Source organism: Ceratocystis lukuohia (genome assembly GCF_044167205.1).
Source record: "Ceratocystis lukuohia strain C4212 chromosome Unknown Supercontig6_pilon, whole genome shotgun sequence".
Lineage (NCBI taxonomy): Eukaryota > Fungi > Ascomycota > Sordariomycetes > Microascales > Ceratocystidaceae > Ceratocystis > Ceratocystis lukuohia.
In genome coordinates this window covers 2,563,350-2,579,173 of record NW_027263525.1, presented here as the reverse complement: position 1 = coordinate 2,579,173, position 15,824 = coordinate 2,563,350, and the positions used below count along the sequence as shown (strand labels likewise).

Here is a 15,824-nt window from a genome sequence, read left to right as displayed (position 1 = left end):
TTGTGAAGCCAGAGCCAAGGTGTTACGATGGAGCCTTTGACGACATATCAGGATATTAGGGAAGAGTTAGAGTAAGAGAAGAAGAAGAGAGCGCCAGTGAGTTCCTTAAGAAGGGGGCTTCAAGTCAGGGAGGACAGGAGAACGGCCTAGAACCTTCCGGAGCTTACTCTCCATTTTTGGTATGAACCCGGTCTCGGTGCTGTTTTGAGCAAGCTCTTTCTTGGGACCAACCAAAAGTACAGTAGCAGGCGATTAAGTAGCCATGTAGTTAACAGACATATCATAGGCTGTTGATGCTCTTATCACAGCACCCTGTAGACAAGGATAGTGCTTTTGACTAACCATCTCCTTCTTCTCTCCTCTCTTTGCTTGTTTATTCGTTTCCCGGTCCTTTTCACCGAATGGATACTGGCGCTTCTTCCTTTCGAAGCTATCCTGGACGTAGCCATGGCGAGAATATTGATTGAGGGGAGGGGAGGGGAGGGGAGGGGAGGGGAGGGGATAGAGAACTAACGATATAGTAAGAGCGAGAGAAGGCACAGAAAAATATATCCTTTCGTTGTTTTTTGTAGACATTAAGTTTCAGTCATGCAGAGTTTTTTTCTTTTTTTTTTTTTTTTTTCTAGTGATTTAACTTGCATGATAGTAGGCGGGTATGATGGTGGAAAGACGTGAAGCTCTACTAACGCCGATGTATCGTCTTTTCTTTTCATCCTCTTCGTCTTGCTTTCTTTCCTTCTTCTTCTTGGAGGTCAGGGTGTTTCCTCCCTCGTTTCCCCTTCTTTCTTTCCTTCTCGCTGCCTTTCTTCCGCCTTGTTCTCTCACCACGTCATTGGCCTGCTCTTTGCTCTGTGCCGCCACCTCCTGACATTTTGTCTTATGCACGGGTTTTATTGGAGAAAAAGAGACACGCCCCTCTAACCCCGGCTATATCCCAACCCACATCCCCTCCTTCTTGTCATGGCCCATGGTCTGAGCCAAGGATCCAGGGTTCATGTGTTTGGTGACTGAGAGAATTTGACGTGCTGATGAATTTGAGTGTGGGTCGCATTCGGCCGTGAAAACTCTTGATCAAGCGGACAAGTCTTTCTGGAGCTAGGGTAGGTAGGGGGTAGGGTGGCAGGTAGAAGGGCAAGGAGTTGTTGGTGTCTGTGGTCCTGTGTGTCTGTCTGTGTTTGTGCTTGTGCTTGTGCTTGTGCTTGTGCTTGTGCTTGTGGTGGATACTAGAATATGGGGTCTATTACTTATGTACATGCATATGCCTATATTGTATATATGCATACTGTACACGCACACACACACACACACACACACACTCATTCACACATCTGATCTCCATTACTGGAATCGTCATGTTTGAAAAGTGCGATGGCTGGGCGGCGGGGAGAGGCAATGAAACAATTTTCTTTTCGGGGAAAAGAACCATAAAAAAGACTTAAAGACAAAGTCATACGGACACGCAATGGAAGTAGCGCCTTCTATACTTCTTTTTTTGTCTTTCTCCCAAGTCTCCTAATAATGCCGACACCTGCGTACACGCAAACGCACTTCTCGTGTCTCCCCTCACTCTCTGGCTTGGCTAAAACGGGCAGAGCAAGTGGACGAGCGGCATAAACACTAGAGAAAGCCAAACGACAGTAAACCCCATGTTCCCTATTATAGCGGAGTTGCATTAAGAACACCGGCAGCGAGCCAACAAACAGTGTCATGTTACAGTCGCAGGTAAAATTCCGGAGTCATATTGCGGCCGCTGGTGCTGCATGTTAAACTGGAAGTGTATGTATATGTACATAAGAGCGGCACAGTGACTAAACACTATAATGCTGTTCTCCAAACGGGCACCATGTGTAGCAGTAATGCAGTAGTAACGAGACACGCAAATGGACGGAAACAAAGAGAAACGAGTCGATGTGTAGGTACAGTGCATAACACAGTAACTGATCCATAGATGTTTCCTTCTTTTGTTAGAGTCACAGTCTTATCACCAACACAATAATAAGTCACGATTGAGCTTAGCGGTAAATAAATCACGAGAATGGAAAAGAATACGACATGAAAAGCCGGAAAATTAAGTAAATTCCAAGTTAATTGGGCACAAGTGGCAAGGCTTGAGGTGAGGAGAAAGGTATATCCGACATCCGGAAGAGCAAAGGTAACTTCCAAGTTGTCTACATAGCAGCCGGCTTAACATGTCAGGCGATGACAAATACTGTGCACAAGTAAACGACTGGGAGCAAGTAATTACGAGATGATATAATTGAATTTTATTGGGCTGTTGCCTGCTAATGACTCGAGTAAGACGACTAGAACGGGGATAGAAGGGCCATGAACCGCAGTTGCCTACTTATGCTGTTGCCCTTCTAATTCTTGAGAACCAAGAAACAAAGAACTTGTACCATACAGTACAGTTACATCACTTTTTTTTTTTTTTTTTTTTTTCTCTCATTGTGTTTGGAGGCTAATTGTCGGATAAACATGACTGGCCGAATTGCGCTCGAGGCAAATCGGCGAGGTTCTTTCCCTCTGTAAAAGATAGGAAAACAACCTCACGTCTCTACGGGCGGCTCCTTCCCTGCGTTCAATCATACGATAATTGGCTTTGAGACAAGACAACATTGAAATTGAGCACTTTTTACCGGGTGCAATGGACAGACGAGGGCGAGCAAGAGGTTGTGGCTGTATTATCATTTTAGTTACAGAATAGCCGGAAACAAGTGGCTAGTACAGTATGGGAAGGACAAGGACGTTGCATGGGAAAGGCCCTCTAACACTTGCCGGATCACTTTGCCGGCTATTCCAGTGATGCTATCTCGTTTTTTTTGTCCAATTTTCTTCTTTTTTTATCACCTGTCTTCGTCAGATAAATATGTATTAGGCCTAGGCCATATCTAGGGTAAACTAACGTAAACGCCTACGAGAAAAGAAAAAGAAAGCCAAGACTAGGCTGGGACTCGAGCTCTTTCTCCTCCTTGAGCTCTTGACGCTTTACTCCCTTGTTCCCTTGTTCCCTTGCTCCCTTGCTCCCTTCCTCCCTTGCTCCCTTACTTCACCATGGCCTCTCGAACCTTGGGTCTTGGCCTATGTCTTGGCCTTGACTCGAGGACCGGGATATCAGAGATCTTTGCAGCTTGGACTTGGTCGGGCCAGGCCAGAGTTACATTGGCGCATCGCATCGCATCAGTGGGGCGGGCAACTCAGCAAAGTTGAAGTCCAAGTCTTGGCTAGGTCATATTCAAGTCGAGCTAGTCTAGCCAGTCAAGGGTTTGCGCTTCTATCGCTCTATACCACAACAAGGAGTATGGATGTATGTATGTGTGTACTGCAGAGAAAGTAGGGCACAACTGCAGGGTTGTTAGTCCGGCTAGATCGGCCTTGCACTATCTGTGTATGAATACATAATTGTTCATACACTTTTACTCAATTATTCCTCGAGCCACCAGAAGAAATGAGAAACCCTTGGTGGGCTAACGCCATTGGCGATCCTCACCCACTCATTCATCATCCTTCCCCTCTCGCTTTCCCACTTTCTTTCTCTTTTCTCCACGTATAGTACCCGCAAGGTGGGGGGCTCAAGAGACAGACAGAGGAAGAGAGAGACCCACCTCATAAATGCTTGTTGTATTCAAATTCGCTTTGGTTTTTTCCGCACCGAGTCCATGCCCTTGTCCTAATTGATTTCTTTTTTTTTTTTCTTTTTCCTTTTCCTTCTTCTTTCATCGACGAGGTAAATTCGCTGTAGCGAAGAGGCGAAGAAGGGACTAGGGGAGGGAGGGGCTGCTCTCTTTCTTTCCTCATGCAAGCGGATTGTTAGGGCCATTGCCTGTTTGTAGCATCTTCGGGGAGCTTTTCGACAAATAGTGATAGTGTATATGCACGAATATATCGTGATGACACAACTATTATGCCTTGGATTCATGCCCTTCTTCATACACAGCGCAGACACCAATCGCTCTGGTTTATGTGTTGCTTGTCTCCTCCTCGGTTCTATATTTTGTTTTCATTGCTAGCCCTTGGCTTTTTCTCTCGTTTGTATTGTACCCCCCCCCCCCTTCTTCTTCATAGGGCTAGCAAACCTGGTTGAAAGGATCAGGCTCTCCTTGAGAGCTGACCTGCTTGGCTAAGCCTATCATTTCCTATTTTCTTCTGTTCTTGTTTCCTGTTGCATATTAGTCCTAAACTTGAAACCTGGCCTTGGGCTTCAGGTCGATGACCACGTCCGTCAACTCCACTCTCCTGCTTTCATGCTTCCCCACTATCAATGTATCTAGATGGGGTGCAGGTGCGGGTGTTAGTTGTTAGTTGTTGGTTCGTGATTACTTGTTGGCTGCAATTTTGCAAGTTGTGTGTCATTGACCAGGACCGGAAACCGAAGACCCCCCAAGGCTTTAAAAATACTGTGCTTTGGTATCTCTTCTTCTCTCTTCCTCTGGAAATTTCCATGTCCAGCCATGTATGACGTTGTGACTGTGACCCGAGGGCTTTGCTATTGTTGGCTTTAGCTCCAGCCATTTTCGGCACTCATTGATAGTGATTGCCGCCTAGCCTTTTGTTTTCAGTTTCGTTATTTATTTCTTGCCCCTAAGTAATGATGTAGTATCTCCTCCCTTGCTCGAATCCCTAGCTTGATGCAAGCAGAACATAGCCCAGCTAGCTTGTGCACGCACATCACATATAAGAAATCCAAATGGAAGCCACTGTCGGCGACGGTATGTTCCTCAGCTGGCTCTCTCTTCTTGATAACCCCTCCCCCGCCCCTTTCTATATTGGGCTCATTGATCGGGTCTCTTCATTTCTGAAGTTTGGGCTTGGGAAAAATTGATACAAAGGCCACCGTTTTGCAGGCCTCGTCTCGGTATCCTAACATGGATAAGGCACATTAAAAAACATCGTTGCACTTTGGACGGGTCTCTTCTGACTTGAGGGGCCCGCCCCCTCACCTTCTTCTCGTCCTCTGTCTCCGTTTTTCGCTCACAGGATGGATAGGAAATGCACACTAGGTTATGCGCTACCTCTAGGTGCGCTGTTGCACTGCAGCACCTGCAATGCAACAATAACTAGACTGCGATGGGCATAGAAAAAAACTACCTGTCATATTATGTTGGTGAATTGGCCCGAGAGTGAGAGTGGATGAGAGCGAAAGTGGAAGAAAGAGAGGGAAAGCAACACCATCACCATAACTTCGTAGAAGCACTGACATCTATGTCGTCTTGTCTTCTGCTCTTTTCCCTTGCTCCCCCCGCCTCTCTTTCTCTTCTTTTCTCTCTTCTCTCTCCTTCCGAATTTGTCTACTCCGATGTACGCATCTTGAATCAAAGAAGAACCAAAGATAGAAAAAAGGCTCCTTATAGTACAGACCCTTCCCCCCAAGGCCTGGCTAAGCTCTATTCATCTAGTTGGGACTGGGCCAGCAGCCTAATTGACATGTTGCAGGCTAGTCGACTTGAGCAAATAGCGACTGTTCTATCTAGAAGTGTTACATTTGTGTACATGTGTACGTATGTATACACACGCACATTGGACGCATACGGTGTCATGATTGCCACAGGACTCGAGATCTTGTGACCTTGCTGCATATATTGACTGGTTATTTGCTGAAAAATGGGGTGTCTTTGTGCAAAAGCAGCTCACCATACCCACTCTCACATGCAATGCAATGCACACACACCACAAAACACGCATTCACTCAACCTGGCCTGCAACTAGACCTGCATTATTTGCTTCGCCCCCCTTCCCCTCTCTTTGTCTCTGTCTCGTCTCTATTAGAGCTGTGTTGGTAACAATGCATCTATATCACTATCGTCACCATCATCACACCACAATCTAGCAAAGAATCCTATTTATCCAGCTCACGTAGATCATCATGGGTTGTCTCATTGACAAGGCAAGCTTTCCCATTGGCGCATATTTCGAGTTTAAAAAGACACCGCTTGTAGATACTAGCAGGCTTACGTGCTGCATCAGTCACATTGAGAACCGAAGTTGCATCTATGGTGGGTGTTATCAGTGTTGTAATGACGGGTTGAGCTTTATAGCCTTCAATGCTTTTTGAGTCAGATTAAGAGGGGAAGAAGGGGAGAAAAAGAAAAACCCCAAACGAGATATCTAGTGAGAGATGTATTGTGCATATAGCGCGACCAGCCTTGCTAGAAAGACCCGAATGGCGTGACTGCTGATATGGTAGCCAAGTTGGGCGGATATAGTAATGGACAGATACAGAACACCTCTCCCTCCCCCCTAGGGAGCAGCGGCTTTCCTACGCCAAGGATGGGGTGTATGGCGGGCTTACAGGCAGCAACAGCAATAACGATGGAGAAAGAGAAAGTGAGAATCAACGCAGGTGATCCCCCCTCTCCCCCCCACAAAGAGACGACCATGAGAGACCCAAGCAAGGCAATGAGCTGCATTAGAAAAGGGATAATGAGAAAACGGCCTGTGTCTTGCGCCCACTCCCACAGAGTCAACTGCCACATGGCTAGGCCCAAAGGATTAGGAGGAGAGGCTGTGAAAAGAAAAAGAAAAAAAAAGAAAAAGAAAAAAGACGCATGAAACTGCAGTGTGTTGTGGAGTGAGTGGGTGGAGATTCTTTTTCTAGGCAAGCGTTTGGGTATGCTCATGTACAAACAGATAAACATGCTGCATGTTGATTGATGCCTTTTGGAGACGTGGGACGGAGACAAGGCGGCGTAGAGCTGAAGTAGAGGAACACATGTTACCAAACAACATTTGCCTCCATGATCACCAAGGCCCCACACTGTAGCCTGGTCACCATGTATTGCATTTGGGTGTAGCAGAGGGGACGTGATGTGAATAACCGGCTGCTTGATCATCGTCTAACCACTTCCATTCTGTGAATCACAGAGGGCGTGCAACCGCTAGTGTTGACGCGCGGGAGTCTATTTTAAATACTGGAGTGTCTTTTATAGGCTTGAAACGCGTCAGTATCATGATTGGCGATCTCAGCTTAGCTGTGATGGAGCATTGCGTGTTTGGAAGTCGGCTATAAAAACATGTATTGAACAGCTGGCAAGATGCGGGGTAGGGTGTATCGTAGGTAGACTGTCTGGATCCGGGTCTGGAATAGCGTCTTTATTTTGGTCAAATCTGATGACTACTTGGGCCTTGGGTAGAGACCGCCGCAGATGCTGATATTGGAAGAAAGTTGACCATGTGCGTACTAGTAGCATATCTTTGTGTTACTAGCCAGGTTGAAACCGACAGTAGCATAGATCATACTCAAACACAACAGTCTTATGCCAAAATAAAAATACGAAACCCAAAACCAGGTAAGTTGTGGGATAGTGACGTAGTGACACCTGAACCTCAAGGTCATGATGCTGATACAAACTAGCTCTTGTGTAACAAAGACCCGCCACTAGCAAAAATGGGCAAAAAAGGACATACAACACTGGGGATTCTCATGTGGTCACCCACCATAATACTAGTCCAGCGCTTTGTAGTTTAACTAGGGGAGAGCGGACGGGATCCCGTGTTTTCTACAAGCTATGGTCGTATGTTGGCAAAATCGTGAGTTATTGTGTGCTATAACAGAGGGCTTTTACGGTGTGATGGACAAAAAAAAGTAAGATCGAGATACATACAACACCGAGGATTCGCATGTGGTCACCCACCATACTACTGGTTCGGCGCTCTGTGGCTTGACTAAGGGGGAGCAGACGGGACCCCGTATTTTCCACAGGCTATGGTCGTATGTTGTTGTTGTTGTTGTTGTTGTATTTATTCTCTACCTAAAACTATCTAAGCTTGACCTGTTAGGAAGCCAGGGACTGGTAACGGAACACCGCTTCAGCCTTGCAGGAGCACGGAGATGGAGAAGAGACCAGCTACGTCTCGACTACGAAGGGTGGTGGAAAGAACAAAAAGGATACCGTCCGCTTGGAACCGGCGTCTCCACTGAACCCCCCTTCCGCAACTCCCGCTACAAAGGGCTGACTAGAATAGAGCTGGGCCACATCCTCGCGGCTAGAACTGGCGATGGAGACTTCGACAGATACCACGAGCGATGGGGACACAACTGCCCACTTGGATGCAGAGCCTGCAACCAAGCCAAGGAACGAGGACACTGGTGGACCTGCAAGGCACTACCCAGACCATGGAGCCAAAGGTTCGCGGACAAGCTCCTTAAAAACACGAAAGCGACAAGTTATGTCGCCAACGTGCTTCGCCGCAACCTAATGCTCCTTAAAGAGAAACAACAACCCGAGCCCGAGCTGAGCTGTCTGGACACCACAGAGGCAGCCCCCCCTCAAGAAACGCGTAGAGGCAGGTCACTGCCACCGCAGACGACAGGGGAGCGACCACAACCAGGGCAGCCTAGGATGACACAACCAACTCCACGACAGCAAGGGCAACAACGAAGAAGGGGACGAGGAGGGCGAAGTTGAGGGAGAATGGAAGGGGAAGAGAGAAGAGATAGGAGGAGGAAACGTTCGCAGGACAGGAAGGAGATGTCGAGGAGGGCTCCGTGAGAAGGTGTGGAGGGAGCTCTGCTACCAACCACCAGCAGAACGGGAAAAATATTAAAAATGATGCGGCAGCAGCCATGCATACGGAAGGACAAAACCGCTGTACTCTGCCGGGGCCTACCCCCGTGCCGATAGCCGGCGGCCTTTTAGACTAGATTACACGCGGTCGTCGCAGACCAAAAATACCTGGAACCCCGCAGGCACGCCCTAGGGCAATGCTGGACAGAGAGCCATCCTGGCCCAAGCGCCGGACCCTAAAAAGTCATAGGAGGCGCCCGAAATCCAAGCAAACCTGCAATTGCTGACCGCCCAGGAGGAGTCACGGGAAGCTGACATCAGCCAACGGCTCCTGTCCGGAATATGCCGTCGTATTACCGCGAAATAATTGGTAGGTAGACGTAAAATAATACAATACAATACAATATCTAAGCTTGACCTGCGTCGTGGCTCCGTGGATCTCTATGACGTGGGATCAGATCAAGAAAAATGTAGGTTTTTCGAGTCCAGACTTCTCGATTCGGCCGTAAGAAGACTGCTTTTTCGGTCGCCGTATATGGGCCTGTGTAGGTCATCAATCCGTCCTCCAATCCCGGTCACCAGCGGTGCCATAGGGATCTTTTGTTCGGGTCGATTACCTGACAGGTGAAGAGCAAAGCGGGAAGGAAAGATAAGAGCAAAAGGAACAAAAGCAGAAATGGAAAGCATTGAGGCAAACACATTTTCAAGCAGTCAAGCAGCAAAGAGCGAGATTGGGTGAAGGTTTGTGCAAGTAATAGATTTCCAGAGGGTGTTGAATGCGAGGGGAGTGGTTCCCTATGGGGAGAACCAACGGCTGTGTCAGAGGTGGGGAGAGGGGGGGGGGGGGGTTCGTCATCCGACTTTATCTCACCTAGCGGAAGCAGAGGGGAGCGGAGGCGGGCCGGGGTGAACGTCAGGTACTCGGCACTTTTCATTGGGGAGACTTCTGTCGGGAGTGGGATTTTTTTTTTTTTTTTCCTGGTGTCTTTAGAGTTAGTTGGGGCGGTTCACGCCACTGTTAGTTTTCTTTGATTGTCATGTCGGGCTTGACCGTTTGGCAATCGCGCCGATCAGAGACGTTCTGCCTTTGGAAGAGAGCAGCAACTTCTGCACGAAGGTATGGCTCCATGGTTTTGAGTTTTTCCGGCAGGTCCACTCGTGGGTTTCTTTCTTGTCGCTGCCACATCTGTGGCAGTGATTGCGAGTGACCGGGTGATTCATCCTTCGGTGGTATGCTGCGAAGTCACCGTGTCCTGATATCGCTGCCAGGATCTTTCCCTGGTGCTTGCGGGGGCCTTCTGGAACGCCCAGCTTGTCTGGGTGGGGGAATTCCATGAGTTTCCTGGTGGCATGGTGTACAACCGTTTTCTGATCCTTGAACCAGGCTTTGTGTGCTTGGTGGAGGTCCTCTCTCAGCCATCTCTTAGCTCTCGCTAGCGACATGGTATATTCAAAGACTTCCACTGCAGCACTTTTAGCAAGGGCATCAGCTTTTTCATTGCCTTCAATTCCCCTGTGACCTGGGACCCAGATGCAGTGTACCTCGAGTGAGGGGTGCTGCGCTCTAAGGTTCTGTGCTGTTTGCCTGGCCCTGTCGACGTCGAATTGAGATGTTCCCACTTTCCTCTGCATGGAGTTCATTCGCGTCGTCGCTGCCTGGTTGTCTGTGCAGATCCAGATGGTCCTGCTGTGCGTGAGGTGCCACTGTTTCAGACTCTCTAGTCCGTGCTTGATCGCTCGGATTTCGGCGTCTGCTACCTCTGTCCATCTCCCGCAGGACCATCCCCCTTCGGTGATGCAGTTTCCCTCGCTCTCTGCCCACCAGCCTGCTCCTGTCCAGCCGTTTTCCAGTTTAGAGCCGTCCGTGTACAGCCAGATGTCTGTTGGCGGACACCTTGCTTTCCAGGCGAGGTGGCTCTCTGCCGCTTCTTCCTTCTGGAGCCCTTCTGTTTTTGCCCCGTCTGGGGGAACTGATGTTGGGGGCGGGTTGACACACAGTGGGCCATACCTGGGGAGGGGCTTCGGGAGGAGTCTCAGTATTTCCTTCTGGTGTTTGCAGTCCTTCAGATCATACAGTGGGTGTGCTGTATCCAGTGAGTGCCACCTGACTGCTTCCCTCTTGACTGATGCGTCCAGTGTGATTTCTGCTGGTGGGCAGTTCGCTGCCATGTGTATAAGGGCCGTGGGAGTAGTGCGGTAGGCCGGGAGGGCGACTAGGAGTGCTCTTCTAAGAGGCTTTCCCAGCTTCTTCGATTTGCCTTTGTTGCCGCGTTGCTCTGGTTTCCACCAAGTTGCTGCCGCGTATGTCATAGTCGCCATGATTCCGGATTTGACTACCTGGACTAATTGTTTCACGGGGGCGCCGTGTCTACAGCCTCTGAGGATCGAGAGGCTGTTTACTGACTTTTCCATTCTTCCCGCTATCTCGTTCACGTGTGCTGTGAATTTGAGTCTCCTGTCGAAGCGGACTCCCAGCCATTTGAGTGAGCCGTTTCTAGGGGTGGCCTTAATCACAGGCGCTCCAGTCAGTTCCAAGTCTGGGTTGTCTTGGGTGCGTTTCCTTGTCATGTGTAACAGCTGCGACTTCTTGTGGTCCAGTTGAAGCCCGTTGTCTGTGCACCACCCAATGGTGTACTCCATGACTACTCTCAGGTCCCTGATGCAGTTCTCCCAGGTTCTGCCTTTTATCAGCCAGAGCCCGTCGTCCATATATCCTCTCAGGTAGTTGCTCCAGCTGTAGTATAACGGCGCCATGAATAGCATGTACAGGATTGGTGAGATTGGCGACCCTTGTGGGAGGCTTCCGCTCGTGTTTCCTGGTGGCTCTGTGGTGTCGTCCAGCGTTATCTGTGAGGTCCTCGATTCCAAAAAGGATTGAACCCATTTGCAAACGTGACCTGGCCATCCTTGCCCTTGGAGTCTCCTGACCATCCTGTTGGGGAGGATGCCGTCGAAGGCTCCCCGTATGTCGAAGGACAAGATTGAGGTTAGTTCTCCTCTTTCCATGTTTTCCTTGATCTCGTTTACCAAGGCGAGCGTTAGATCCGATGCTGCTCTTTTGGGGAGGGCGCATGCGTAGTTCCCGCAGAAAAGTCCTTTCAGCATCGCCTCATGGGTCAGTCTCTTGGCTATGGCCCTTTCCAGAGCTTTGCCTAGAGTCGGAAGCAGAGAGATGAGTCGGTATGATTTCGGGTCAGATCTATCCCTTTTTCCGGGCTTTGGGAGTGCGATCAGTTTGGCTTCCTTGAAACATGTTGGATGGATGCCCCTACGTAGGCATCCGTTGAATAGGTCTGTTATGAGATTTCCCAGGGCTGGCCAGCTCATCGCCAGGAGTTTGTTCTGGATGCCGTCATTTCCGGGGGCGGTGTTTAGCGGCTTTCTGATGGCGCTCTCGACTTCTGCCTTGGAGAGGGGTTGCCACGCTTCCCCCCTGTCGCCCTGCACCTCTGGTCGGTCGAGATCGGGGAGACCGCTCCCTGTAAGATGTGCTTCTCTCAGGGTTCGGATCTTGTCTTGTGGATCTGTGTGGGTTACACTATCCACAATTATTGCCTGGGACCGGGTTTTCTGTGGGCGGGAAAGCCACTTCGCTGCCTTGTGGGCTGCGGCCTGGGAGGTCATGTTTGCTGTCAGATTCTGGTAGAACTCCTTGGAGGCTTTCCAGATGGCCCTTGACAGGTCCTTTTTGGCTTCTGCGTGCTGGAGTCTGGCTACGTCGAGTTCCGTGTCGAGGTTCGTGGCTCCGGCCTTCAACATCCACTGGAGGGACCTCAGTGTCCTTCCGGTTTCAGTTGCGGCACGTTTCTTGTCGTGGCATGACTCGTTCCACCATTTGTATCCCGAGCCTGTGACTCTCTTCTGGGGTGTCGTGGCCTCGAAGGCGTCTTGCAGAACCCGAGTTATCTCCTTTGCCGTCGACTCCAGTGATCTGTCATGGTTTTGCCAGTTTTCAGGGAGGGTGCCTACCAGCGCTCTTGCCTTTGTCCCACAAGCTTCGATGAATGTCTCCTTGTCTGTGTCTTTGAGGCGTCTTGTGGAGTATGTTGGTCCTCTGGCGTGCGATGCGATGATCGAGATCTCCTGTGGGGAGTGGTCGCTTCCGCACTCCAGAGCGCCTGCCATTTGGTATCGCTTCACCTTGTTCCAGATGTTGGCTGCGACCAGTGTCAAGTCTAGGACCCCTCCTCCGTCATGGGTGGAGAGGCCATTGTCGTTAGCGCAGATTAGTCTCTTTCTCTCAATCCATTCTACCAGCTGTTCTGCTTTCGAACTGTTCCGGGTTATCGTGTCGTCCCACATCTGGTGGTGCAGGTTGAAGTCTCCCATGATTAAAGTGTTATCTAGCCGAGTACCTATCGTTGTCAGCATGTCCACAGCTTCGTTTGGTCTTACACTGCTTCCCCCGGCGTTGTATATCCCGATTACCGAGAAAGCGTCGTCACCTCGCTGTGCTGTGACTGCGCTGATATCTGGGTGTGTGGGTATATTTCCGGAGGTGAAGATGTTGAACGTTGAGTTTTTTCTGACAAAGCTTATTGCCCGTCTCCTTGTCTCTCCCTCTGTTACTTGTTCCGTCAGTGTGAACTGGGGGTGCAGTGATGTTCGGTCTAACCTGCACGGTGGTTCTTGGATGAGAACTATGTCCGCCCCCCTGGAGTAAGCTGTCTGCAAAATGCTCTTCTGTGCACTGGGCGTGCGTCGAACGTTTGCTTGGATCACCTTTAGCTGTTTCTCGTTGCCGTGGATTCGCCCATAGGGTTCACCTCTCATTCAAGGGGGGGTTGCCCGGCCTGGGCCCTGCTTGGAGTACCTTGCTCACTGGAGGTCTTGTTGCTTTCCGTTGCTTTGTTTTCTTGGTGTTCGCTCAAGCGGTGTGGCCCGCGGCACGTTTTGCACCTCAGTGGATAATTGCAGTTTTTGGTTTGGTGAGTGCGGCCACAGCGGTCGCACTGCGGGGGTGGGCGGGGTGTGCCGTGCGAGCTACGGACTACCCGGGTCAGACCTAGGATTTCCATGGTGCGGGGGATCTTTTCCGGCTTGTGTACTGCCACTCTGAGGCCTTTCATCGTTGGGTCCCGCTCGTATTCTCTCCAAACCATACTTTTGACCGTCCCCCCAAAAGCTTCCTGGACCTCTTTTCTCACATCCTCCAGCGAGGTACGACGTGAGACCAGCTTATTGTTTTCCACTGTGTTGATAGTGGCAGGGATATTGGGGATTACGAATTTCTCCCAGATAGATTCCATCTCCAATTCGGCCGCGCTGAGGAAATTTCCAATCCTTTCCTTCATTTCTCTGTCAAGGGTGCCGTCTTTCAGGGTGATCGCTAGGCCTGTTCTGGTCTCTGTTACCTTGGCCACCTTGTCTTGTCCTTTGAAGATTACCTGGTTCAGTCTTTGTCTCGTGACTGAGGTATTCACTTTTCTCCACTTGGAGTCCTCGTAGAGCGTTGCCAAGTAGCGGTTTCCCACGTTTGTGTCAAGAGGCTTTGCCTGTGGTTTTCCTGTATCGGTGGGTTTGGCTGGGATCGCTGGTGTGGCTGTTTCCTTGCCGGAGGCGGCCTTTTGGGCCCAGGTCATTTGTGTGTCAGTTTGCTGACTTTTGGCCTTGTGGGTGGGCTGCGTCCTTGCTTGGCTGGGGGTCGTGCCAGCCAGGTTTAGGCGGAGCCTTTTGGCGACCAACTCCTTGACTTCCTTTAGGAGGTAGTCGACCTCCAGGCGTGCTGTTTGGTCGTTCTTGTCTAGGCCCGGGTTTACCTCGAAGTTGTCCAGAGCCAGCATAAGGGCCGCGGCACCTCTTTTTTTTGCCTCTCTTTCCTTGTTTGCTTCCTTCCATACGGTGTCCAGCAGCTTGCTGAAGCTACCTTTCGGTTTTTTTGCCCCATTGTCTGTGGGGGTCGGGTCTGTGGTGGTGGTTCCAGTAGTTGTTGCGGCGGCATCCGTTGCGGCTGGGCTCTGTTGTTGAGCGACCGAGCCTGGTGTCTGGAGGGGGACTTCCTTCTCGTTAGGGGGTTCTTCTCGAGGGTGGTCGGGGGCGGTGACGGTTAGGGGGCGTAAGGGGGGCATCTGGGAGGGAGGGTCGGGTGGGTGGGGAGACGCAGCCTTGCAAGGCTGACGCGTCTGATCTACCATGTCGGTGTCCTCCATGGTAGAAGGGCGTGTTTTGGGGGTAATTCTGCGATGGGTTCTCAAAAAAAAAACAAATGAATTAATTATTTAATGCACTTATTTGGCTAGTTGCGCCCGTAAATCTGTATATGGTCGTATGTTGGAAAAAACGGCCCCAATCAATGTCTATAAGGGCCTGCAAAAGCTGACCGCACATCAGCTGCTTCTGTGTGACCAAGACAGAGCGGAAACGAGCAACAAGCCAACTTGGGAGCAATAGCGCTTTGCTCGTCAAAACTCTATAGTGAACCCTGCAGAGGGTTAATTCTGCCCGGTAGCTAGTCCGGCGTCGTTTGATTTCTGCGATTCCCGTACACGTTAAAGATACTCAAGCTCAAGTTTAGGCACACCGGCTGCGTCAACTTGCAGCGAAATAGCAACAGGTGGGCGTAGTATAATACAATAACAGTACATGCACAGCAGGCTAGCCGGAACGCGAGGAGGGCGATAAGCTAGCTACGTATTGTGTAGGGCTAGCGGCGGAAAGAGTAGCAAGAATGTTGCCCACTTCAACACCAACGTACTCTCCTGGGGCCAGAGCTTTATGCTGACGGTTGGCGATTAAGTAGAGTTTAGGGTGGCACAAGCAAAAAGAAAAAAAAAACGAAATTGATCTGCAATTGCTAGCTACTCGAGAGTAGTATTAGAAGATGACATCACCCAAGCCGCTTCCGCCTAGCAGAATACACTGTCGTATTGTCAGGTGATATACACCTAGTGTTAAAAGGCATTGAGGACAGAGGTCAGGGTACAGAGCGCGGAGTCTATAGTGAGCCCATTTATGTCACACAAGAGTGCGCCTGGTATGTTGAACATGACATTGGATAGGGCCTCGAATAGAGAAAGGAAACAGAAAAAAAAAAGCCAAACGTTACATGTGCTTGAGCCAAAGCCGCATAATCCGAATCTGTGGTGCAAACAAGGCGTTATCGGATATGAAAATACCTCTAGGCGCTGGCTTGTTAATAGGTGCCTAGAGCCGCCACGAACTCTTATAATACAGGAACTACAGTATTCTCATGATTTACATCATCTATGAGCAGTTTGATCCCGGAATTTGGAGGCTGGGGCGTAAGCTAGATAGCACGAGACTATGATAAAGGGTAGCAATGGGGGCGTAAGCCTCTTTAGAGGTGGTAATCTGGAGCACTTT

General features: G+C 49.9%; 1 protein-coding gene across 1 annotated transcript; it reads right to left on the bottom strand.

Annotated features, from left to right (window-relative positions):
• Nucleotides 1-9,536: 9,536 nt before the first annotated feature.
• Nucleotides 9,537-14,650, bottom strand: HOO65_060613 (RNA-directed DNA polymerase from mobile element jockey; the record flags this gene model as incomplete). Its single annotated transcript, XM_071003596.1, has 2 exons — nt 9,537-12,973; nt 13,507-14,650. The coding sequence occupies 2 exons, from the start codon at nt 14,648-14,650 to the stop codon at nt 9,537-9,539; spliced, it is 4,581 nt and encodes a 1,526-aa protein (XP_070857963.1).
• Between the last annotated feature and the right edge of the window lie 1,174 nt (nt 14,651-15,824).